Below are 26,934 nucleotides of genomic sequence, written 5' to 3'. Positions count from 1 at the left end.
GGTTTCAATGACCTGTAGCTTACTGTGTACCACAAATCCTAGGAGAAAATGGGTTTGTCCCAACCCCCAGCATAAAGCCTTGGATGCCAAAAGAGTGAGGCAACAGGTTAGGTTCTCCCAGGAGCAGCCCTGGACAGAGCACAGGCTTGCTATGCAATGTGTAGGGAGAATCAGACACCCAAAACCAAGATCCACAAAAATCAGTTTCTGAGAACACAGGTGCTCAAGGTAGGAAGAGCTGAGGACAGCCATTCTCTCCTTAGTGAGTCAAAGGTGCCTGCCACTGCTGGATATCCCTTGGGATGAAGGTAACATGGCCATCCAGATGTGTCTGCAAACCCCACATGTGCAGAAAATCACATTCAAATCCTGCCTTCAATAGCTTCAGCCTGGCCTTAACATCCTTGAGGTAACCACCCTCAACTCAGTGACACTGTAAAAGGACAAGACCAGAAAATTCACTCCTTTACCATTGGCAATTCACACAGTTCACCTGAACATTGGTTAAAGTACCAACTGGAACCCATCTTCTCCCCAGACAGCATGTCCACCTCAAAGCCATGCAGATACTTCTACTCTCTAAATCTATGAAATGCCACTGCACTAACATTTAGCCCAGATGCTAGGCCACTGAACACCACAGTGTCTGAAGTCCTTCACAGATGCCACCTTTTATGTTCCATAAAAAACAGTAGCATAATTACCATACCACAAGCAGTGCTAATGTAAGTAATAATAAACAATCCAGATACTCAGTACTGAGGCTCATGGTCTATAGATGTCCATCAATAGCTCCTCACACATGAAAGAACAGGAATCCAGTGAAGACAGGAGGGCTTTGCTGTGCGCTGTGCTCTCATGCCTACAACTCTCTCCAACCCCTGTTTTCAGCACTGAACTCCTCATCAAAGGGGTACCCAAGTCTTTCTAGAAGCATCACTTTTCTTCCAGGAGATCAGTGGTCATCCAAGATGCTGGCAACTTAAGGGTAAATCCTCTGATACACATAAAAAAATAACTTTTTTGTTGGCCTGTTGTTTATCTAGCTGAATTCCCTAATCCACTTCACCACTGAGATAAAAAAGAGGATGATCAACACTGGGGACAAAATCAACCAGGACTGGAATCAGACCACTTCTTTCAGCAACATTCCTGGTTTAATAAAACGGTGGACCAACAGCAACAGCCCACACCAACAACCTCAAGACAACATGCATTATCCCCATCTTATACAGAACAGGCTGGAACTACTTTCATGTTATCTAACTACAAAGCTCCTATCACCTTCTATAAGAGTGCAGCTGGACCAAATATTGACAATTAAATAAAAAAAGACCATGACTTGAACACAAAAACTAGGAAAAAGTCTGCCAGTGCATCATCTTCATATTTATATTATTTCAGTTTTGCTGCAACCAACAGTACATAAAAAACCAGAGTATTCCTTTTTTTCGAGGAGACATTTCAGGGCAGGCTGCCGTGAAGTTGGTTCTGTTTGTCAGTATTTCTTTAAAATTAAAGGGCATAGTCACCCATCAGGGTAAAAAAAGTGCATTTTAAAACACATGCAAAAAAATGAACTCTTTGATACTCTATGGTCAAACATCTGCTAAACTACCACTTTGCTCCAATTATAAGATTCTCAAAGCAACAATTATATTTGGGGGATATAATCAGTACCACCAGAAATCAACACAGTCTCTCTCTATATATATTTATCTTTATGTTTTGCCAATGTTGAAACACTGAAAATGAGACAAGGACATTGACTAAATATGGTAAATCTCCAGTTTTCCAGATCCCAAAACTGAGCACTTTCTATCATTCAATCCTCTTTGCTACCTAGGAATCCATTTCTTCAAGGTGATGACTATTAAGAGCCCCTGCTGATTTCTGGAAATCCAGGTCACTCTGTTTCCTGTTTCTTCTCTCCCTGGCACTAAAGCAAGCAGTGAAGTTACTCCCTCCTTGTAAAGAGATCAAAGGAAGTGAAAACTTTCTCTTTGACCCAACACCTTCATATCTTGGAATACACTTGGGGATGGAGAATGTTGGAGGTTTTTCCTCTTCAATAGAAAAATCTAACCTTTTCTGTACTCTCCTTTTTTGCTGTATAAATCAGATGGAATCTGGGAACTTGACATCTTGGCATATTTCCCAGTCATGAAGAAGAAAGTAGGATTTTATCCACAAGATCACAAGGTACTGAAAAGCCTCCTGCACATCATCCAACTGTGCTGTATCTGAGCCAAAGTGGGCAAATCTCATAAAATCAAATAAATGAGAAAAGCTCTGTGCACATCCCAATAGGGTTTCAATGCCATAAGCATGAGTTAGAAGACCTTCTCTGCAGGAAGAGACACTCCTGGTATCCTGGAGTCAATGGACTGGCTTGGACTTCATAGCTAAAAATACTGCTACTATTTAGGGCTTCTTGTTCCTGCCCTGAAGCATTGCAGATTTTTCCTACACTCACATGGTGTATGCTGAAATGGAAAGTAACCAACCTCAGCATGTGCTCTAGCCATTGGGTAATTCTTAGGAAACACTGGTTTGAATTTCCATGGACAGAGGGAAATTAAACCCTGAATTTCCAACATCCAAAGCCAGGTGTCCTGGTTTAGGGCAAATTTGGGAGGAAACCTCAGAATGGGGTCCCTCTAGAAAGCAAATTAAAGTGCCCCCCTCCCAACTGGTTCAGAAAATATTTCCCTGGAGAAAAGTGGAGGATACTGTTTATTTAACAAGCAAAGTATTCAAAAGCATAAAAAAATTAATAATATTAAACAGTAAAACCTCTTGCTATTCTGAAGAGATGGCAAATTCAGAAAGTCCTTGTTGTGGAGTGTAACTCAGCTCTCTCAGTCTCCTATCAGTCCCTCCTGCACTGGAGAATGCTGTGTCCTGGCCCCTGATGGGCCACAGGTGTGAGCTCACAGTGTTTTTTCCTGGGTTTTCAGTCCAGAGCAGGTTTGAACAGTTTCAAGCAAAAGAAAATGAAAAACCACAGTCCAGGGAACTTCTCTCCCTCAGCTATCTAAAAAAAAACTAACTAAAAAGCAAAGAAGAGCTCTCTCTCGCTGTCTGTCCATGCTGCAGACAACACTGTCCAGGAGCAGGAATGCAGAGGAGTGAGTGCAGTTTCTGAGAACAAACTGCATGCTTCTTTTCCTCCTTCTTCACTCTCAGAACCAGTCTTAAATATCCAGCATAAACAGAACAGTCAACTGGGGATACAAGCATCATGAAGTCACCCCAGGACACCAGGTTTCTAATTGCTGCTAGGCTATTGCCATGAAAATGAAGAGCCTTCTTGAGCACTTGCTTGGGGTGCTGAGCTTCAGGAGGGGCTCTGAGAGAACCAAAGGTCACCAAGTCCAACACCAAGTTTTAAACTTCTGCCAACATCTCCCATTTTCTTAGCTTCTCAGGTCACAAGCCTGGGGCCAAATCATTGGAAGAGAATACAGGACATAACTGAAAAGATGAAAAAGCAAGAAATGGTCTCCTGTACCTTCTTCTGGGATGAGGGAGTCAGCCCCTCTCATCTTAGCCCCATTCCTAGACCTTAAAAACAAGAAGTCCAACTCTGTCTCTAACAGGCATCAGTAGGGTCAAGGAAGGGATCTGTTTGGGCCGTTCTGAGACAGTGGTTTGCAAATGGAGGGGTCTGAAACATATCCTGACAGGAACACTGACTTTAAACATGTAGTAACTATCAAGCTAACAGCAAACAACTTCGGAAGTCATCTGCACAGTCCACTTTAGAGGCAAAGAATCATCATAGAGCCAACATCTGAAGGACAGCCTTCAGCCTTTAAAACACCCCTCTGCCAAAGCTCAGCACAGGAGCAGTAGATCTCCCTAGGCAAATGGAGGGGTCTGAAACATATCCTGACAGGAACACTGACTTTAAACATGTAGTAACTATCAAGCTAACAGCAAACAACTTCGGGAGTCATCTGCACAGTCCACTTCAGAGGCAAAGAATCATCATAGAGCCAACATCTGAACATTTGATCCCATGCAACAACAGTACTGTAACAACAGGATAACTGGCATCAGGCATCTCATGTTGAGTTGCACAACTTTGATTGCAGGAAGAGTCATACCCCCACAACTTTGTGCCTAGAACAAGATATATCAGAACTGCTGATAATCCCTCAATGAGGGGAATTGTTCAACTATTTCTGATGCCATTTAGGGCAGCCTTCTATTCCTTTTTCTTAGGAATAAGGCACTGTGGCAATCCTCAGAAGTGATAATGCAGTGGTTTTAATAATAATAAACACATTTTTTATTCCATGCTTGGTAGGAGTGAGAGTTTTAGGACAAGCACTTTTCCCAACAGCATGCCTTCGATTCTCTTGCCTGCAGAGGCTGGTGATGAGCAGCTCTTACGAGACATTTCCGTCAGCCAGGAGGGTGGTCCAGTGATCAGAAGAACAAGAGCCAAGTGCTCACCAGGGACCAGCTACCCCACATAACCTTCCCAAGCACAAAAACCTGTCACAGTTCACACAGAGAGAGATGAGACCAGCAGAAATCAGAACAGGCACAAACGGTAGGAGAGTCAGAAGGTAAGTAACTGAATCAAAATTATTCCATGAAGTATGAGAAATGACTCACTCTTTTGTGAGAGATCTCATTGCCCTCACTGCCATAAAGCCTTCTAGCACCAACACATATACTTCTTCAGAAACATGGCAGATCTCAGAGGAAAGTGAAATTGTGAGAAAGAATAATGTGGGGATTTTGAACCAGCACTGGATAATACAATCACATCTTTCAAGATACAGGATCTTTACAGATGAAAAAGAAGGACAGAATTAGGCTGAGTATTTTTAACATGTATATTCAGTATATCACTAAAAAAAAAGGCAGACCTAGAAGTAAAGCCAGGCAAGCGCAAATAACTACACAAGTAAGAAAGAGAAGTGAAAAACAGACTTTCCTGGATGTAAAGATGTTTGCCAAAATTGAATTGCAGGTTGTCTTTTCAGGTTCATCAACACTTGCTAAAGACCAAAAAAAAACCTTTTAATTTTAGCTTACCTTTTAGGAAGCTTGGAATAGGACTGGAAAAAACACAAAATAAGTTGTAGGCTTAAAATTTGCTCTAAATTTTCTCCTATCAAAGCACACATCTTGCACATATCATGGGACAAATAGATGGTAATGGTTCTAGTTGCTTTGCATTTTAGGCATGTTTACCTCAATATGACAGAACTATCTCAGATAAAATTCACAGCAGCATTTTTCAAACCAAGTATAATTTATTCCAAGCAGATCTTAAATTACCCAGTTTTATTTGTGGCATTTTGAAGAGCTATATATTTTTTTCTAAACATAAGAGTTTTATATGTTGTTTCATTTGAAACAGAAAGCTCACTATCACAAAAATTTACAATTTATAAAAAAATTATGAATCTCATGTTACCTTTTATTTCCTAAACTAAATTTATTTTCTCATAAAGGAATACAAATGCTTTTGAAGTGGTCTAGGAATAAGTATATTGTTTTTTATGGAGAGCAGTCACAGAAGAAGGTTCTCATCTGGCCTTTAAATAACAATCCTCAAAGCCTCACATCAGTAAGTACAAATAAAGAATTTTATAAATCATTTTGTTTGTAGGCAATCTAATATTTTGGGCTTTAAAAGACCAGAATCTTGTTAAGTGCAGCTAATGGTTATTCTTTCTCCTGAGTAATGTATCACACATGATCATCTAAAAGGCAACACACAGTTCAGTAACAGGTAAGTGACAAAGTGAGCATGTAAACAATGTGAGTTCCAAGCTGAGCATGAGAGGGAAGGGAAGGGAAGGGAAGGGAAGGGAAGGGAAGGGCACACAGATACCAACTGCTGTGTTTAGTGAGAGGCTTGAACTCTTCAAGCCCAACTCCTTTTCCTGCTGCCCTGTTTTTTACTGGAGTGAAGGGTGGAGCCTGGCAAAATAGGGCACATGAAGAGAAGGAGAAATCATGTGTCAACTTGACACCCCATGGAGAACTTCTTTCCTACCAACCACAATGTTGCAAAGACCCGAATCTTTGCAAATGACGTTCATCAGTGTTAAAAAAAAGGGTATAAATTTAATGGAAAGTTCAGGAATCACCTCTAATTTTACAAGTCTGTTCAACCAAACTGTATTAATGTAAACTGCACCAGTCACAACCATACCATATAGAAAGATCCCAGGAAAATAGCACCTTGTTTTGCAGCACTATTACAGCAAGAAGAAAAACACAGTTTGACCACTGAGAGAAGTTGTTAGGGGTACAATACAGTTTGTGCAAAAAAGCAAGTCACATATAATTCCAAAAGGAAGAGTTACCTTCTGGAGGAGTGGCAATACTGTTCCCAAGTCCCAAAATAGCAATGCTATGATTCCTTGGTTCCAGCATCACTGCAAACTCTTCTCCTCTTTCCCAGTGTGGTACTTTCACAGGCTCTAGATGCACATTTTCCAGCCCATCTTTCTGCAGGGCAGTGAACATATATTTGATGGCTGCCTCTAAGTTTTTTGAACCACTGAGTCTAGGTCCTATGGTGTCAGCAAAAACTGCTAATCTATCATAGGATCTGTTCTGAGCCTTTCCATGAACAGCGAGATCAATAATAGCCTTAGCAATATCAGTATAGCCAGCTATCTCATTTTTAATGTCTTCAAATGACTTCAGGGAACTTCCATCTCTTCTCAAAGATTTCCCAGCATGCTGATGTAATAAATTCATGAGAAATATTAAGAATAAGTGCTTCATTTTTTTCTCTTTCTTCTTTTCCACAGATGGCCTGTTGGAAAGGCTAAAAGAAAAAAAAAAAAAAAAAAAAGTTAAAAAAACCATACACCTATCAGCAATACTTTTAGTTATTTGGATAGGCAGACAGAAATGAAATTGAAAGAAATTAGCTTATAATGAAAATGCTTTGATCAAAACTAGCAGAAAAGTAAACTCAACTTGAAGACAGACTTATTGAAAGCAAATGAAAAAGATACTTAGACCACTGGACACAATCTTTGTGGTCTTTAGAAATATCCTTGGAATGCTGCATCTCTTTAAATAAACACATTCTTCAATGAATCAAAACCCAAGGCTGCTCCCATGCAGGAGGAGTTTTGCATCTCCTTTCTGTAAGGAGCAGGACTTTTCAGAAGAGCCAAATCAAATGTCTTTACACAAAACATCCAGACAAAAACTTTTCTTATACCATTCATGAATAAAAGTTCGTCCTGATTTCCATCTCCATAATCAGGAAAGTACTTTCTATTGTTCTAAAAAGATTTAAGATCTAATCCAATGCCTCCAGTGTCCTGGTTTTGGCTAGGATAGAGATAATTTTCTGCTCAGTAAGTGATACAGTGCTCTGGTTTGGATTCAGCATGAGAATAGCATTGATAACACACTGATGTTTTGGTTGTTGCTAAGTAGTGCTTACCCTAAATCAAGGACTTTCCAGTGTCTCATGCTCTGTGAATGAGGAGCTGCACAAGAAGCTGTGAGGGAGCACAGCGAGGACAACTGACCTACACTGACCAAAGGGATATTCCATACCAAGTTGAGTACACAAACTGGGGGAGTTGACTGGAAAGGCCTGATCACTTCTCAGGGAAAGGCTGAGCATTGACCAGCAGGTGGTAAGCAGTTGGATTGTGCATCACTTGTTTTTCTTGGGCTTTTAAAATTTTTTTATTATTATCATCATTATTATTATAACCTGTCGGGCAGGGCATCCAGAGAGATGTCTTGGGTTCTGACAATAACCCTTTACTTATTTTCATCTACTTAACTGTTCTTATCAGAACCCATGGGTTTTTGTACCTGTATTGGTTTGGCATGGCCTGGTTTTTGACAGCAGGGGTCACAAAGATGTCTCCTGTGGGAAGCTGCTGGAAGCTTCCCACCATGTCCAGCACAGCCAGTGGCTGATGGCTCTGAAGATGGACATGCTGCTGGCCAAACCTGGGCCAATGAGAGAGGTTGGTAATGACTCTGTGATGACATAACGAAGAAGAAAATCCAAACAGAATCACAGGATTTTTGCTCCTAATCAGAGAAGGAGATGAGACCATGTGAGGGGAACAACATGGCAACACCAAGGTCAGTGGAGAAAGAGGAGGAGGAGCTGATCCAGGTACTGGAGCTGAGATTGCTCTGCAGGCCATGGTGAGGACCAAGGTGAAGCAGCTGTGCCCCTGCAGCCCATGGGGATCCATGAGGGATGCAGAGATCCACCCACAGCCCCTGGGGATATATGAGGGATGCAGAGATCCACCCACAGCCCGTGGGGATCCATGGGGGATGCAGAGATCCACCCACAGCCCCTGGGGGAGGTGCCCATGCCGGAGCAGGTGGATGCCTGGTAGAGGCTGTGATCCTGTGGGAGGCCTGCTGGAGAGAGCAGGCCCCTGCTCCAGGCTGGAGGACTGCACCCCGTGGAAAGAGACCCACGCCACAGCAGTTTTGGGAGCACTGTGTGCCTGTGGGAGGGACTCAGGGTGCAGCAGGTGTGGTTTGGCTGCTGCTCGTGGGACTGCACCCACCCTGGAGAAGTTCACGGAGAGCTGTCTCCTGTGGGAGGGACCCCACGGCCTCACAGGGGAAGGACTCCTCGCCCAGAGCAGTGAAATAAAATCTTGATGATGAACTGACCAAAACCCCATCGCCCTGTCTCCCTGTGCTGTCTGTGGGAAGGGGTAACACACAACATTTATGAGAGCTTCTGATCAGCTCCCAGAAAGGGGGGATAATCCACCAGGCATGCACCCGTAAGATGCCATGTGAAACACTGGCTGTGCAATGCAGAAATAAAACACAGAAGGAGTCAAAGTAGTAACCACATTTTTGGGATCCATAAACCACCAGAATTCAGAAACAAATAAACTAAAACACCCCAATACCCACAAAAAACCACTTATGCAATAATTTTGGAGTCACCAAGCTAGCTCATATGATAATCAACACAAACAGCCAGCCTTCCAGAGACCTTTATGGGTCTTTTCACAAACAGCAATTTAAACAATAGCTTTAGCAATAGAGGAATATTAAGGTATGTCCCCTAAGCTTGAGATCAAGGAAGTAATAAGTTCTTCACAGTGAAGCACTGTTTTTGCAAAATGACAAAAAAATCATCATTGGTTTCATCTGTGAATGACAAATCTATCACAGAGATTTCTCTGAGACAGACAGGGCAAAGGTCTTACACAACCAGGAGCAGAAGATTTGGGTTATCTCAGGACACTGCCTGAGAACTGCAAAATGCCTTTTATAGTCTGAGTTACTGTTTATTTGTGGTTATACTACACAGAGAGTATTGGTGTATTTTTATTGCTATGCTCTGCACTTTCTTCATGTACTTTCCCTTAACCAGTTAATTACATGTTCTTAGACATCCTCTTCTTGAGACATCAGTCATTTTCTCAGGATGACCATGCTCATTCCCTGATTTTTGCAAAGTTCATCATGCACAAAGACACCAGCGAGAAAATGGATAAGTGCTGAATGGAGTAAACAATTCTGTAGATTTAGTTTCAAAAACTTAATGTTTGGGGGTCTGTTTAAGGGTTTGCAAAATCTACCAGAGAAAGCAGATACACTTATCTGTTACACAAAAGACACAGAGGGATTATTAAATAGCACTGGCCACCTCAAAGAGCCCCCAGCTACCAACTTCATGCATTTTTTTTCAAAGGACAGATGAAACTGCAGTTATCACATTTCCCTTAACTAAGAAATGGTTTCTTTGTTCTTCCTAGCCTCATTCAAAACCAGCAGCATCCTCACTCCAAAGGCAGCCCCAGAGGACCCACATTTAAGAGATATACTTCTTCCAGGAATTTCCCACTCAACACTGAGAACAGACATGTTTCCACAACTTTTGTGGATGTAACACTTCTGTGTCGCACAGCATTTCACTTCCTCCAATGCATTGTAAGAGGAATATAACTCAATTCAAACCCTGGTCAAGAACAAAAAAAAAGGAATGTAATTTATTGTGCTTTCCTTGAATACTCCAGCATAATCTGTTCAAAAGCAGCTATCTGAAATATTTCCCTGCTGGGTAAAATAACATCATACTCAGACTGCAATACAGGAATCACTCCACTGCTAGTCCAGGGAAAGAATCACACATCTGTTTTCCCAGTCTCTGCAACTTTACCATCCCAGTGAATCATCTAGCAAAGGAGATTACTTATTTTTCCACATCTAACTAGTTAAGACTCAGTACATGAACCTCACTATACCAGCCAAATTAATAAAAAATAACAGGAGAATCAAAATTGTTCAATGTGTTTTATTGTCCATGAAGCAGAAAGAGGGAATCCAGCCACAGTAGTACCTGGATCCACACAGAAAGAAGGGAATGCTCTGAATATAGTTCACAGAGAGATTTTTCCCTGCAAAATCCTAGCAGAACATTTAAAAGGGAAAGTCTGGAGTGAGGAAGACCAAGTTAGGTAGCACTTAAACAAACTGTACATATATAAATCCATGGGGCCTCATGGGTTGCACCCACAAATATTAAGAGCTGATATCATTGTGAGGCCACTCTTGTCATGTCACTCCTATCTTTGAGAAGGGCAAGAAATAAAATGAACTACAATAAGAACTACAGACCAGTCAGCCTCACATCAAGCTCTGGCAAGCAGACAGGAGAAAAATCCTGAAAATTACTTCCACACAAGGACAAGAAGGTGACTCAGAATAGTTAGCATGGATTTACAAAGGGGAAATCGCATAACCAACATGATGCCCATCTATGATAAAATTGCTTGGTAGGTGAGAACAGAGCAGTGGATTTGTTTCCCTTTTATATTGGTATGGCAGTTGACAGTCTCCATAAAAGTCTCAGGGAAGCTGATGAAGTACAGGCTGGATGAGCAGACAGTGAGGTGGATTGAAAATCAACTGAACATCCAAGCTCAGAGGATTCTGAGTGACATCTAGTTGCCAGATGGTAGCAGCTAGTGGTGATCTCTAAAAGTCCATACCTGTCCAGAACCCTTATAAATCTCCATTAATAATCTGGATGCTTGGACAGAGTGTGGCCTCCGATGACAGAAAGGTTGGGAGGACTGGCTGTGTACTCGATGGTTGTGTGAGGAGGAGGCAGGCAGGAACCTTATGAAGTTCAACAAGTCCTGCATCTGGGGAAGATGCACTAAGACAACTGGGGATACCCAGCTGGAAAGGAGGTGGCAGAAAATGAGTCAACAAAACCTCCTGTTGGCAAAGACATACAGCCTGATGGGCTGCACATCAGGACTGTTGCCTGCAAGCAGAAAGATGTGGTCTTTCCCTTCTAGTCAGCATTAGAGAAGCCAGACCTGGATTATTTCTTCATTCCTGGGCTTCCCAGCATGAGAGAGATGTGGACGTGCTGGAGAGTGCGACAAAGAGCCACAAAGATGATTAAGGGACTGGAGTATTTAGTATCCCTGTTAGGAGAGGCTGAGAGAGCTTTAACTCTTCAGTCTGGATGAAGAAAATATTATTTTCTTCTCCAGAAGGAGAGGGAGGGATTAATCAGTGGATAGAAATACCTGATGGGAGGGAACAAAGGAGACAGAGCCAGGCTTTTTCCAGGGGTGCCCACCAACAGAACAAGTCAATGGAAACAAACTGAAATATATTAAATTCCACCTGAACACAAGAATGCTCTCTCTCTTTTTTTTTTTTTTTTTCCTCCCCAAAGTGAGGGTAGTCAATCACTGGAAGAGGTTGCTCAGAGAGGCTGTGAAGTGTCCATACAGGGACATATTCCAAACCTGTCTAGGAATGGAATGTCATGTTTGTCCAGGGCCTGGACAACCTGCTGCAGCTGACCCTGCTTAAAAAGGCACTTTAGAGCTCAAAAGATGTGCAGAAGGTGCAGAAGGTGCAGAAGCAGAGGGTGTCAGAAGATACATCTATTAGTAGTTACTTTAAGGATACTTCTACTTATTGTGTGGCCAACTTGTCTGTACCTAACTGCTACCTTTGATGCTAAGGTGCAAGCTCATTGGGATTTTCATCTTTTAATGGTGCCCTTATATAAAAGAAGAGCATATCCAAACTTTAATCAGGCTAACTGGCATTTCCATAATTAAAAACATTATAATATAAATTACTTAAATGTAAAAGATGGAAAAGATAAGAGGAAGAGGAAAAAAGAATCTCTCAGATGAGAGACTGATTATTGTCTGATTGATTACTGTCTGCAGCAATCAGATAACAGAAAGAGGAGTAAAGGGCATAAAAATAGGATAAACAAAGCACTGCTTCTTCTCCAGTGGGGCAAGGTTTTCCCAAAATCCCAGTTGAAAATACAGACAAAAGGATACAGAGTTCACAGAACTAATGGTTATGGGAAATGAGATATGAAAACAATAAATTGAGACTATTAACCACTTAATTGCTAGAGATCTGCTATATCTGCAGAGAATCTATCAGTTTCCTAACCACCATTTGATTTTCCTTCAGAGACTGCAGGAAATCTTGAAATCACACAGTGGTTTTGATGACATGAGAATAGACTGAAAAGCCCCAGGGTAACAAACTAACATGCTGCAGAGTGATGTCTGATACGTTTAATAGCACTGGAAAAAAGTTTGTTGTGACAGCTGTGGAGTAGGATGGCTGGGAGGCTAGGTGAACTTGCAAAATGAGGTGGAGATATCTGCCTAAAAATAAAGTCATAGAGTTCTTCCATCACTTATAAAGATAAGGAGGAGGGGTGGGTGGGGGGTGGGGGAAATACAAGCTTTATGATCGTGAAGAGTGAAGCACAAAAGCAGACATTCCTCAAAGACTGCTTTTTCAGAATTGTCATAATTCCTCATCTGGGAGAACACTTAATCAGTTGGAAAATCTTGGGTTTGGGAACACACACAGCTGAAGCTATCATTTACATTACAAAGCCCTTAAAATTAGCCTTTTGAATTGTAAAACTAAGGTAAAGAAGAGTACAACACAGTAAGGATATAAGGTTTTGGATAACATTATTAGACCAAAAAGTCTAAAACACCAAAGGAAACACTTGAGCTGTTTTACCAACTTCAGAACTATTTTGATTTTCTACAATTGAAGATACATACTGAAATCCATGACCTATGATTGTATAGGCTCTAGTAGTGATACTGACTTATGTAGACATAATAGGAAGTGAAAAGTTTTAAGAACTCTATAAAGATTAAGACTGAGAAAGTCCAAACATTCCAGGAGACACTGCAGCCACAGCTCCCCATTTGGCAGAAGTTCATACCCTATTTATAGTCAGTATGGGGGAAGTACTACAGCTTAACATAGAAAGGAAGCAGCAAAAGGAGCCACTCTTCCCTCTTTCTTCACCTCCAAGCCTCAGAATAGTATCAGGCTACCTTGATGTATTCTTATTCCGTAGCTGCTGCTGAAATGGATGGCAATAATCCTGAAGAATCATACCATAATCCATATGCTGGATATTATATCCAGCATACTGTATCCAAACTCTGTAGCAGCAAAGCCACAGAAATGATCAGTCAGCTACTTTTCTAAGAAGTGGTGTGGTCCAGACAAAAATTAAGTTAAGAATAACAAAAAAAAAAAAAAAAAAAGAAACACACCACCAAACCAAAAAACCCACAAGCACTGAACAATGCCTCTGCCACACAACAGCTGATATTATTCTTCTTAATAAGCATGGAAAATACAGCTCTCAAAAGGGAATACATTATCTTTTCAGCAGCAAAAGATTGGAATTCAGTGGGATTTTTAGATGAGAATAGAAGAGAACAGAAATAATGAATGAATGGAAGGCAGTTAGGAAACAATGACACCAAAATACAGTGTTCTTCATATTACATTAAATGGCAAAATGTATAGCTAAAGCCAACTGATTATGTTGAAAGACAACTGAGGGGAGGGGGAGGAAATTATTTTGGACAAATAAATCAACACATACAAGAATAGGGCCACAATTATAGTACCTGGTATTTTTACGCTCAACTTCATTCAAATCCACTACTGCCCTAGTGTAAAAAGTGAGACAGGTATCTTGTACCATTTCACAAAAATCCTAAACTGCTGAGACAAACTCTTCAGAACTGCGTATTTTTGTGTCAGCCTTTCCTACAGGTGAAAAGGGCTCCCTTTTTAAGGAAGCAAATTAACGACAGAAATCTTCTCTCACAACCTTTTCAGTACTTATGCTTAAGTTTCTTGCACACAAAATTCTAAACTAAATTCCTTTTTGAAAACATGTTCAACAAGACATTTTACGTCTTAAGTTAAATCATTCCCACAAATCAGACATTAAATATTTTCATTCTAAGGTTTACTGAAGGACTAGCAGACTGCATCCAGCCAAATGATGAAACCTATCCCCTAGCAGGAGGAAGCCTATGACAGAAGGCATGAACCATGAGCAAGTGATCAATCCACACCTCTGGATAGCAAGAGCTGCTAAAATTGATGGACAGACGTTGTAACAGGAACAAACCAAGTTCTGTTAGCGACAGTCAGCACAGGTACTGTCAAAGGTTGGTCTGTCACTCCTGTGAAAGCCAAAAGGAATCCCACTGTCATGCACCTGGCACTTGCAGGTACTTGTTGATATGCCTCCAAACAGTGTTGCAGCAGAAGGCTGCTGAGTCCCACAGAACACGTGTGTGCTCTAGATTTTGGCCAGAAAATCTAAATACTTTGAGTTTCTCCTTCCAACAATTAAATCTTGGTTTTAAAGACAACTACATATTACACTACTAAGGGTCAGGATTTGCCAAAATCAACCACCAAATTAAGCACCTTAGTTACTAAGAGTGCAACAGACCAACTTTTCTAATTAATTTTAACAAAAAATGCACCAGATATTTGCAGCTACATATATATCATATACCACCGCAGAATTAGAAACTTTTAAGTTAAATTCTTAGCATTTTCATATATTGCAAGAATAATATGCCTCTACAACCACACATCTACAAAGCACTTTTTGCTTTGCATGTGGAACAAAATTTCTCACTTTAAGTCAGCAGGTTCAGAGAAAAGTTATGCACATTAAACACCTTAAAGAAAAAGACCAAAAAAGGGCAATTACCAACATTTTCAAAAGTATGCAACCATTTTAGCTACTTCACTTCATACATCTACAGCCCAGTGTACAAACTGTAAGTAGCACCATAATTCCAAATTAAGTCAATAATAATTCAGTAATGCTGAATATAAGATATTTAAGAATATTAATAAACAAAATTTCCAGATGAAAATAACTGTAACTTTGAGTGTTTCATTTGTCATGGTTTTGCATACAGTCTTTCTCTACAAGTCACAAGAAAAGGTAAGTTCCTCATACTGCTACAACAAAAAGCAATCTAGTTGTTTTGTGAAGCTGAGAAGTTTGGTTGACACATTGCTAGATTTGTTCAGAACTTTTATTTTAGTCTTTTCCCTCCTTATTGTAGGATACACCCACTGAATCTTCCCTTTCCAAAGCAACAAAAATTTGTAAATTAAACGATACAAAAAAGTGAAGGATCAAGAATTTCTCATTACAATTGACAGAAAAATTATCTTTATGATGCACACATTTCTTTACTTACATTAAGGGTGGGAAAAGATATTCATTTTGATGAGATATATTACGAAGTATGTAACTTATGATTTCATCATGTTCACTAGAGCATAAGGTACTCAAATATCACACTGTATTCCAACATATCAGCATCAGAAACAAGTGGCTACAGTTCAGTGGCAATGCACAATTGGGGCCACCATCCAACTACAGAATGCAATGAAATGTGGAAAAAAAAAAAAGAAAGAAAGAAAAATCTTAAAAAGCTTGAATGTAACAGACTGCTAGCAAGATAAATATACTTTACTTAAAGAGCTTGAGAGAAATCTGGGTTCTGGCCAAATTTGAGAAATAAATTAACAAAATCAGACCTCTTTCTGATGTGAAAGAAAGCTCCAACACCACTTTTTCATCAAAGTGACTCCCCAGTGCAGCACACATTTGATCATGAAGCACTACACTTACCATGCATAAGGCAGATCTGATTCTGTATTTAGCTTCTAATTACTTTTTACTACCATTTAAAAGACAAAAGTTATCGAACCATTTTGGTATTTCAGGATAAAAAAGACAGCTAGTACAACAGACATATATCACTATTAATTTATTTTAATTTTTAAAAAATATTTTATTTTGAGAAATGCTCAACACATCCCTGTTATCATCAGTGCTACTCACTGCACAGACATGCTGACAGACACACGTCTCACAACTACAGACAAAATGAACCAGCAATTGGAAGAGGAGGCACCCAGAAGTGACACCTCCAAGTGCTTCAGTTGCCACATGGAAGACATTAGCATAACCACTCAGCCCCTTTCTTCTGACACTACCAAGAGCAGATGATCAAAAGCTTGCTGCACTGAAGCAAATGGTCACATTACAAAATGTCAACTGGCAATTAAAGGGAAAAGGAAAAAACAAACAAAAACCAAACCACCACCAACAACCACCTCCCCCCAAATATACCATAGAGTAAACACACTAATTATATGAAGAGGACAGTGACAGAATGTGATCAACCCTCTCTGCAAATGTTAAGACATCTCCCTGACTTTACACATGATTCTGATACTGCACCTGAACAATAATACTCAGAGATTAGATTATGCCAAGAAAGTATGGGAGGAAACAAAACAGACAGAAGTTTCCTCACAGATCTTCAACACTGCACAATTCAGATTGCATAAGGCAAAGTGAACACACAGGTGCCAGCTCCCAAACTCCAAAGCTGCCTTTGAGAAAACCAACCCATCAGCACTGGCAAGAACACACCCGGCTCAGGTCAGTGACTGCACCTGAGCTCAGGAAGCACACAGGGGCTTCAGCCAAAGAGAGTCCAGAGAGCCCACAGCTTCACTTCCACATCCACATTGCTCCTCCTATCCCTCTGCTATTGCAGGTGACAGCCACAAACTCCTCCTGGCTTTGCAGGACAAGTTATAGCAAAAAGTGAAACTATTTTGACACTCTTTAAATTGATATTTATATACAGTGCTATCAAAATGAGCAGAGAGCTCAGGGAATTAAGACATCTCTGGCTTTGGTTCTTCCTCCAAAATAGCTTTCTGCAAGCATGAGCTTCGGGAACATGGCCTTAAACTGTTTCTAGTCACAAGACCAACCACTGAGGAGACAAAAGCTTGAAGAAACAAAGCTCTTGGAGCAGTCTACTTTGATTTATCTAGAAATGTTGGTTTTCAAACCCACACAATTGCTTAGTCATAACTACATCAAATTCAGAGGGCTTTATCCACAGCATGAAAAAAGCAACTATCAAACCTTTGGGACACTGACTGTTACCAGTGTGAGTTAAAAATGAAGCCTCTGCATCTTTCAGTATATCCAGATGTTGCAAATGTCAGTCTCTTGATTAATTAAAAGCAATTCCAAGGTAAAATGGAACCGGTACTGGAGGATGACTTACACTTGGTTTCTATTTTTATCACATACATCAGCTTGCAGGCAGAGGCAATTGATGAAAATAGCTCACATGAAGTTACTAATGCTCCTTCATTCAAAAGCATCTTTGAGTTCTTCATGAAGTGCTAATCCTTTCAGGATGATGATTTCACCACGTGTGACTACACTTATGTTTTGGTTCTGCTCCCCTATGACAACTTCCCAGTTATTCCCTGAAACAGATCTGATGGCAACAATAACTCTACACCCCTTAATCCGTGTTTACCCACAAGTCATACTTATTGAGCACAAAGTACTAAGATATAAACACCTGGAGAGCAAGCAAGATCAGCAAGAAGCCTATATTTCTCAAGTTTACCATCCTATTTAATTCCTAGATTAAGGCCCTTTTTACAGCAGTTACCTTTTGCTTTCAGAAGAGCAGCTGAGTTTACACAGACAGTTACCCATAGCTGCAGTGATGCTTGCAGCAAACAGCCCAGTTGTTATTGCATCACAGCTGAATTTTTTTTCCAGGGAAAACAGTTAACTTTCATCCTTCCTATGTCACTTGTATGTAGGGGACAGGCGATGGAAGACAGCGTGTTTCATTTTGATAATTTTGGGAGGTAACATTAGACAGGTGCCTAGTCTAATTTTTATTTATCCAGTACACATCTGGGATTTTTTTTAATTTAGAGTTCATATACTGATAAGCTCCCAACAGTTATTTTTATGTAAGATTCTTCAAAGGAACTTTTCTATGTTCCCATTCCTGTCTTCAACTGCTCAACTGCTCTTGGTCTGGATTTTCAGGAAAGTCACTACATAGTGATAGAATGGTTTGGGTTGGAAGATATGCTCAAGGTCAGTCCAACCCCCCTGCAACAAGCAGGGTCAGCTTCAATTAGATCAGATTGCTCAGAGCCCAACCCAACCTGACCTTGACTGTCCCCAGGAATGGGGCATCTACCTCTCTGGACAACCTGTTCTAGAGTTTCATCACCCTCAGTATAAAAATGTCACCTTTATTTCTAGTCAAACTCTACTCTGTTAAAAAGTCTCTCTTAATATTTCTTATAAGCCTCTTTCATTGCCAGATTTGCTTGAACAGTCCAAACCTGTACAACTATCAACGAGCCCAGTACAATCCATCTGTATTGGATACACTGCATTTGGGATTGCCAGATCTTCTAACAACTGTAGAGTACACCACAGAGCACTGCAAAGCAAAATATATCTGCTGACTTGGGTGGCATTGGTTGCTGGAGACAAGCACCATCTGCCCTCTCTGAAGGGCAGCCACAGAGATATTCCTGCTCACTACCCCTCTTTCTGCAAGATTTCTCTTCAGCTATAAGACCTAAGTCCAAAATGAAGCACAAATCACAGACTCTAGCTGCTGGAGCAAGATATATTAAAATCAGTGTATATGTATTTTACCAGCCTGGACTGAGTGGGACACAGATCTGGATCAGTAGTGGCTTAAGCACATCTTGATCCCAGCTACAATTGTTCTGCCCTTCAATTGACATTCACTTGCACCAGAACCTTGTCCACCTGACCAGCTGCTGAGAACCAATCCATAAAAAGCAATTTTGTTTTCTTTGTAGAAATTAATAGTTAGCATTAGTACTGGGAGGTTACTGCCAAAGAGAAGATAAAGAGGTACTACTTAAAGGAAGACTGCACTGCAGAAGTCCCTGGGCTCTGAGGAACAGACAGCTCTGCTCTTTCACTGCACCTGGGTGAGAATGGCTGACCAAAGGCCACTTGGGTGGCTGGGGTGGAAAACTCTGCAGCAGCTGCAGGTAAATGCACAAGGGCAGTAACCCAGAGCCTGCATAGAATTTTTCAGGTCTATTTCTGAAACTTTTTTCACCTGAAAATGCTCTAGAGATCCCTAACTCAATGGCTATTTCAAGACAACTAAACTGAACAAGTAATTAAAACCAAGCTTTGTTTTCCTTCTTGGGTATCTCACAGTCCATTGCTGAGGCAGAAATTGTCTGCTCTGTGTATTTTCAACAGCACTGAACAGATTACCTGAGATTAGTATTGCACTTGTCTGCTTTCCCTAGCTGTCATAGGAGAAAATATTAATAGCCCACTTCAGTAATATACAGAATCATTCTTAAAGATTGATCATATGGTCAATCTCAAAGAAATTAGTAGCTTACAATACTTTCTGCTCCAAAGTAATATATTTTCATTAAACTAAAACTCCAAGAAGTGTTTCATAGTCTGCCACAAAAGAGGACTTGTGTTTTGTACAGGAGAACATGACCAGAGAGAGAACCAGAAGATCAGCCTTGTGATTCAGGACAGTATAAACCAACAGAATCAGAAACACTAATCTCAAAACGTGTGCAGAGTAGAAGGGGAAACCATTTAAGACAAATCAAATTTAAGTTCTGGTCTGTAAATGTTACAGATAAAATAGTGGATGCTTTCCCAATGGAGCCTATTGGCTCAGATCATATTTTAAGACCTCAAAAAAGAACATTTCTTTCTCAAATTACTATTGGCACATGCATAATATTATATAAGCCCCTTTTTGTAGGGCTACTTGAAAGACAAAATTCCTTTTCACTCACTTGCCTTAGCTAAATTGATAGTCAAGTGCCTCCTCTGAAAAAAATCCTAAAAAAAAAATTAAAGGCACAGTGTATCAATGTACATGTAGCAGATGAAAGTTTGGGGAGGACAGAAGAGTGGTCTCATTCCCTTTCATACAGTGTATTCAAGCAGGAAATGTAATTTCACTGCATTTAAGTAAAAGATCAATCACCTTAACCAGCAACTTGAGAAAAAGAAAGAAGAAAGCCCAAACATACAGACAACAACAGATTTAAACCCAGAACCGTTTTTTCACATCAGTTCTAAAACAGGCTTTTTAAAAAGGGTGACAACAATTTTCAGCTGGACAAGATGATGAGTCTGTGGGGTCAGAAACCAGGTTTGGGCAAATCCTGAGCCTGTAGAAACTCTCACTGTTGTACTGAATGCAAGATGGTCACTCAGGCAAGTTTAAAATAATCTTAGTTGTTTATAACTCCTATGATGTAAGGAATGTCTATGATAGGTGACCTGAGATTAATCTCCTCTTACTATAACATAATGACCATTGATTTAAAATTTATCTTAGAGAACGGAGATAAATTTGACTGATATATTTTCTTTTATAAAACAGCATTAGTATTCTCTTAAAGTCAGGTTGTAAGATCACAAGTCTTGCCATACCTCTGACTGGATTGTGTAGTACACTGAAACACTTTGCCAAAATACAAAAATTCCTTAGAGATGTATTTTAATCTACACGTCTGTTCACTAGACACTTCTATCATGTCTGTCTTGGCAGCAACAGCACCAAAGGGATTTCTATATTTTTCACTGTGGAGAAAATTCATAAAAGAGACCTATGTTAATTAGTCCTAAAGAGTCTGATAAAATATTACTATTATTAATACCAGTACAGAAAAAAAAAGAAAGAATCCAAATGAGCCAGGTGTCTGAATAGTCTTCATTAAATAAAAAACAAATAGATAGGTAGGTAGATAGATGGATAGATAGATAGATAGATAGATTAATTAAAAGTAAACTTCCCACCATTGGTCCACTCTCTCTATCTCAATATCAGAAATCAAGTCTCTTGTAAGATCAAGGTACCCAAATTACCATTTTTTAAAAGGCTAGCATTCTTTACAGGCTAACAAGGTTAACATTTTTCTCAAGCTCACACAGAATTTTCTCTTGTACTGTAAAACTGACACAAAAAAAAAGAGCAAAGCATTCTTCAAAGATTCTGGCAAAAATACTGACTTAATAGAGTAATTGGCATTTAAGAGATTACAAATCTGAGCTAAAATTTCACTACTGCCATCACAGTGAAAATTTAAGTGACTTGGGGTCAGCTGAAGGAAGAATTTACATTTATTTCACTACTTTGAGATTATTGCAGACATTTGGTAACAAAAAAGTGAAAGATTACTGCAGTGCAGTTTCTGACAGATAATATTTCTTGTCGAGACAGAACAGAAAGAACTGTAGAGCTTCAAGATTGTAATCGTTTTGTACATTTCTACCCACAAAGTACTTCTTTAGGCAAAATATTTCACCCCTGCAGCTGCTGCCTCTTAGATGTACTGCCACCCTTCATCTTCATCCTCCCACAATTGGGAAGAAAGGAAGAAATGACAAGACAAAGTTTTCAACCTTAAAACAAGAAAGTTTTATACAATATAGCAGAAACAGATGAGATTTCCATGCGCATTATGAGTTTCTGCAATTATATCAAGAGTAAGATATTGTAAGTTGCTTCCTTTCTCAAATCAGCATTAAAGACACGCAGGCATTTGCAAAATCGTGTTATAAAACAAATACAGATTTATATGAGATTTGCTAACAGATGTCTCCCAACAGGGGTCAATGACAGGTTGTTCCTCTCCAGCCCAGATCTGCAATCTGTTCTTATCTGATTCAGTATCTTATTGTTTTGCTGTTCAAAAGAATTATATGTATTTTAAACACCAAGAAACAAGATCAGGTAAGACAAAGGTTTTGTATGAATCTCTAAAGCTGCGGTGGCTGTGATCCAAGTTTATCTGCACAGCCTTCATCTAAAAGACAGAAGTTTGAGTAAAGCAAAACTGACTGCAAGGGACAATAGATGCTATTCTACATAGGGTGGATATGTCTAAGGGACTTAGACAAAATTTACCAAGAAACAAGGGATGTTAGAACTCTCATGCACATGGTAGGATTTGTGGGGTTTCTTTGAGGAAATAAGTGTTTGAGATTTTATTGAAAATAATAATCCAACAGAAGGAAGCAGCAGATCAGACTGGAAGGTGACTTTAACAATTGACAGGTAAGCATGAGAAAGACTTCTAATAAAAGTTTTCATCCCTGCAAATTACCCAGAACAAAATCCAGGCCAGCTTTTGTCACCCTAACTTAAATCTTAAGAATTTTCACAAGCTAAACTACAGAGATACATTACAGATAGATGAAGATACAAGCAGTTATTCAATTTCTACACAGGAAGTCTGCTCTACAGCCATCCCAAGTATTGCTTTGTAAGAAGCAACACTCGCACATTCCCTTTTAATCAACAGATTACAACACTCCTACAACAGTTCTAGAGAACTATCTCCACAAACAATTAGTAAAAACTAATCTCATTTTGAATGGAGCAAAAACAACAGACAGGCAAAATTTTGAAAATTAAGGCTCACTTAACAAGACATCACGATTTTAGGCGCCTTTGTGCATGGCACTATCTGAGCAGGTACTTTTGGTGCTCACGCAGCACTTAGGAAAGTCAGGTCCTCAAAATATTGCAATTTGGAGGGAAAAAACAAGTAATTAATACACAAATTGAATTCTTGTGCTTGTATCTTGAATTTGTTCTTTTGTAGTTTTGAGCACATGTACAACTTGGCAGATATAACCACTACATTCAAAAGGTTCCTTTGTATCTAATGCTTCCTTAGTCAAATCTGATTCAGCCCACAGAACTTATATCTTTTTTCATGTTTCTTTATATGTTTTTAAAAATGTTTTTATATATTATTTTCAAAATATTTATATATTTTTAGCTGTTCTGTCAGTGACTGCTGTCCATTTTGCTCAGGATCATGGCAGAGCATCATGCTTTGCCTAACACTAACTATGCATCCCCCAAGCACTGTGTGACTGCCAACTTTGAGTCCATATTTGGTTTTAAATTAAGAGGAACAAGTGGGTGAGCATGGATTTTGTTTCACAGAATCACAAAATCAATTAGGCTGGAAAGGACCTCTGAGGTCTTGGGAGTCCAGTCTCTGACTGAACATCACCACATCAACTAGACCCTGGCACAAAGTGCCACGTCATCTTTCCTTAAACATCTCCAGGGATGGTGATTCCACCTCTTCCTAGGCAGTCCATTCCAATGTTGAATCACTCTTTCTGTGACATTCCACCAAATATCCAACTTAACACTCCCCTGACACAGTTTAGGCTATGTTCACTTGTCCTGTTACTTGTTACATGGGAAAAAAACCTGACCCCATGTGGCTACAATCGCCTTTCTGGTAGTTGTAGAGAATGATAAGGTCCCCATGAGCCTTCTTTTCTCCAGGATTAACACCCCCAGCTCCCTCAGCCTCTCCTCACTGTACTTGTGCTCCAGACCCTTCTCCAGCTCTGCTGTCCTTCTCTGGACATGCCCCAGCTCCTCAATGTCTTTCTTGTGCTGAGGGGCCCAGAACTGGAGGCAGTACTTGATGTGCCCCCTAAGCAGAGACCCGGGGCACAATCCCTGCCCTGCTCCTGCTGGCCACACTACTGCTGGTACAGGCCAGGATGCCACTGGCCTTCTTGGCCACCTGGGCTCAGTGCTGGCTCATGTTCAGCCAGCTGGAGACAAGCGGCTCCAGATCCTTTTCCGCTGTTGTCACGCGATGGAACGTCCATGCTCCTGAAGTAGGAGCGTGCCGGTGTCGGTCACCCCCAGGCAAGGGCGCTCAGCAGATACAGCGAGGCGGTGCCGACCCCCGCTGCCAGGCTGGGGCTCCAGCGCACCGACCCGGGCAGGGCCCGGCACCGGGGCTGCGGCCCAGCGGGCCAAGGCCCCATTTTTTTTCCCCACTGCACGGTGGGGAAAGGCAGCACACGCTGCACGGCTCTAACGCAACCCAAGGAGCCGGGCTGAGCCCAGCCGGGCGCCGCGAATGGCGGCGAGGTGCCCCTCCTCCGGAGCAGAAGCCTCCCGAGAAAGCGCTGCAGCACGGCGGAGGAGCGCCGGGAGCCCGGGCGGGCGCCCTGTGCGGAGGAAGAGGAGGAGGAGGAGGAGGAGGAAAAGGAGGAGGATGAGGCGGTGGGCAGCGCAAACACGCACCTTCCCCGTGCAGGTCGGGCGGCGGCGGCACAGCCCGGACCGCCCGGGAGCCGCCGGTGGCCCCGGCCCCGGCCCCGCGGCCGCGCTGCCGAGCCGAGGGCAGGGGGCTGGGCCCTGCCGCTGCCACCCGGCCCTGGGGCCTGAGAAACATCATCCGTCACCACCGGGCTTTCCAGGGGACTGAGACCTTCCCTGCCAGGGGCTGCGAGGGTGGGGAGGCGTTGGACGAAGCTGCCTCCCAAAGAAGTTGTGGATGACCCATCCCTGGAATATTTAACGCCAGCTGGGATGGGGCGCTGGGTGATGTACTGGAAGGTGTCCTTACCCGTGGCAGGAGATTGGAATGAGACAGTTTTCAAGGTCTCTTCCAACCCAAACCATTCTGTGATGCTGTGATGATTCTATGATTGCATTTTTATAGGGAATGTGTGATAGTGGTGCAAGGGCACGTGCAAAATGGATGAAGCATGAGAAGCCTTTCCTGCTGGGTGCACAGTGGCAGCATCCTTCTGAGTATTTCAGAGCATGGCAGTTCTTGCTTGTGTAGTTCATTGATGTTTTCCAGCTGTGAAATACAAAGCTGTGCTTCGTGTCAGTTACATACAGGCAACGTGTGTGTCTGTGATTGTGTTATGTGTGGAAACTGACCATGGAACAGTTACAAGACAATTCTAATAACTGAGAAAGTAAAGCATGGAAGAAGGCCTTTGAACCTATCCTTTGTTTGCAATTAACCTTTATAAGTCTTAAGTTGATTTAGGAGCATTCAAATTAAAGCTTTAGGGTTATTGCTGTTTGACAGGAACTTTCTTTCGGATTGATAGTTTTGACCAAGGGAAACTGGACATCACTGTTATGAGATTTATAGTCCTTGCAATTAAAATGTGAACCTGCATGTGGACTCTGGATCTCACCAGCTGGGAGACTTCTTTATTCTTTCAGAAGCCGGACCCCATCATCTGGGGATACTCCTTTCTGAGATACATCCTGACAAAAACTAAATCACAATAGTGTGTAGAATTATGACGCAAAAAATGGGAATAGAAACTGCTGAGAAAGCTTATGAGTACCCCTATAAATATCTGTAAGCCCCAACTATCGGTGTGCAGTTGGAGGGAAAATTTCCCCCACTGTACCCAGCGCTGTATTGCTCATACTTTACCATATTAATTAATAAATTGATTGCTGCTTGAATGTTGGCCTAGTCAAGCTTCTCATTTATAACACATCTAAGAGCCTTTCCTGCCTTCATGCTCCTGGGAACTGAGGCAGGGCCCCTGCTCCTTCGATGGTGGCTGCCTGCAGAAGTAACATTGCACTCATTTAAATAAAGGTGTGTTTATAAAACACTTAGGTAAATGAGTGCAATTTCTTCTGTAGATAAGATCTTAAAATACAAACATGGGTCTTAATCTGCAAACACTTGAATTAAAGCTCTCATTTTATTCTGTTTAAGTCAATGGGACTACCCAGGTGCTTAGAGGTAAGGGTTTTAGGATCAAAGCCCTTGGTGCATTTCCAAAAAGCTGCTGTAGCAGGAAGACATTGAAGAATTTCCCTCTAATATTCAACACCGTATTCCAATATTAATGAACTTTCTGCCTCAGTGAAATGACTGTTATACTAATGAGCTTCATGGGTGTGTACCTTGAGGAGGGGTTTGAAAAACATTATTGTAAGATAATGGCTGTTCCTGCCAACCTCACTCCTCCACCTCTGCATTTGAGATGACTCATTTGTGTTTTTTCACTTGTATTTTTCAGTACAGCATCTGAACAGTATGTTTTTGCAGCTGGAACTTTGTCCTCTGCAATACAGATCAGGGAGCACGCTGGTGGGCCGAAACAACATATTTCTCAAACTGCCACAGTCCTGAAGAGTCCTGTTCCATTGAGGGAAATTAAACAACTGCTTCAACAAAAATGTTACACAAGGAAAAGGCTGTCAGATATTTTCCTGTCTGGCTCCTTCTTTGCTGCACATTCTGGATATTCTTTACATATAGTACCCTATAAGCTGTAAGCATCCATCTAGTACTGTACCTCTGGAAAGAGATTTTATGTGATAAATATGTCACTGAAAGTCATGCAAGAAATTATTCTATCCTCAAAGTCTGGCTGAAACACCCTTGAACGTAACTGCCAATGTACAGCCTTCCTTTTCACTTTCAGCAAGAGGGAACGTAGGACATGTCTTCATGAACAAGCTCATGTAAAACTGTACTTGCAGTATATAAGTTTAGGATTTTCGTTGATTCATGAGAGTGATTTCTTTTCATTTGCTCCCTTAGAAATTAAATCACTTCACCCAACTGGTTTCCCATTATTTTTTTCTTAATTAGCTTCCTTTGTTAATCCTTCTATACCAAGAAGCTGAGAATCAGGCCGTCTCTTTTTTCTCCTTCATCAAATAGTCAGAAGGATGGAGATATCTTGGTGTAGCTGTCATTAATCCCAGGTCAAAGGGTAGAGAACTCACTGCTTTAGTCTTCTGCTGTCCTTGCCAGAGGAGTGACAAAAGCAAGTTAAGAGGCATAACAGCAAAACCTAGAGCTCCACCCCTCTTCAGCCAGCAACATGCACAAATCTGTTTACAGGTTTGAAACACATCAATACCC

The 26,934-nt window shown here is 41.0% G+C and overlaps 1 protein-coding gene across 1 annotated transcript in view; it reads right to left on the bottom strand.

Annotated features, from left to right (window-relative positions):
- The window catches only part of CPQ (carboxypeptidase Q), a 147,246-nt gene extending 122,854 nt beyond the window's left edge, over positions 1 to 24,392 (bottom strand). The window contains exons 1-2 of the mRNA XM_039706368.1: positions 24,318 to 24,392; positions 6,339 to 6,808 (exon numbers count right to left, since the gene is read on the bottom strand). Of these exons, the coding sequence (XP_039562302.1) occupies positions 6,339 to 6,765 (427 nt within the window). The 5' untranslated portion in view covers positions 6,766 to 6,808; positions 24,318 to 24,392. The remainder of the gene's footprint in view (positions 1 to 6,338; positions 6,809 to 24,317) is intronic.
- Positions 24,393 to 26,934: the final 2,542 nt, after the last annotated feature.

Source organism: Passer montanus, unplaced genomic scaffold (genome assembly GCF_014805655.1).
Source record: "Passer montanus isolate IOZ18808 unplaced genomic scaffold, ASM1480565v1 scaffold19, whole genome shotgun sequence".
Lineage (NCBI taxonomy): Eukaryota > Metazoa > Chordata > Aves > Passeriformes > Passeridae > Passer > Passer montanus.
Note: the sequence above shows the minus strand (reverse complement) of the source record. Positions and strands in the feature narration are given on the sequence as shown.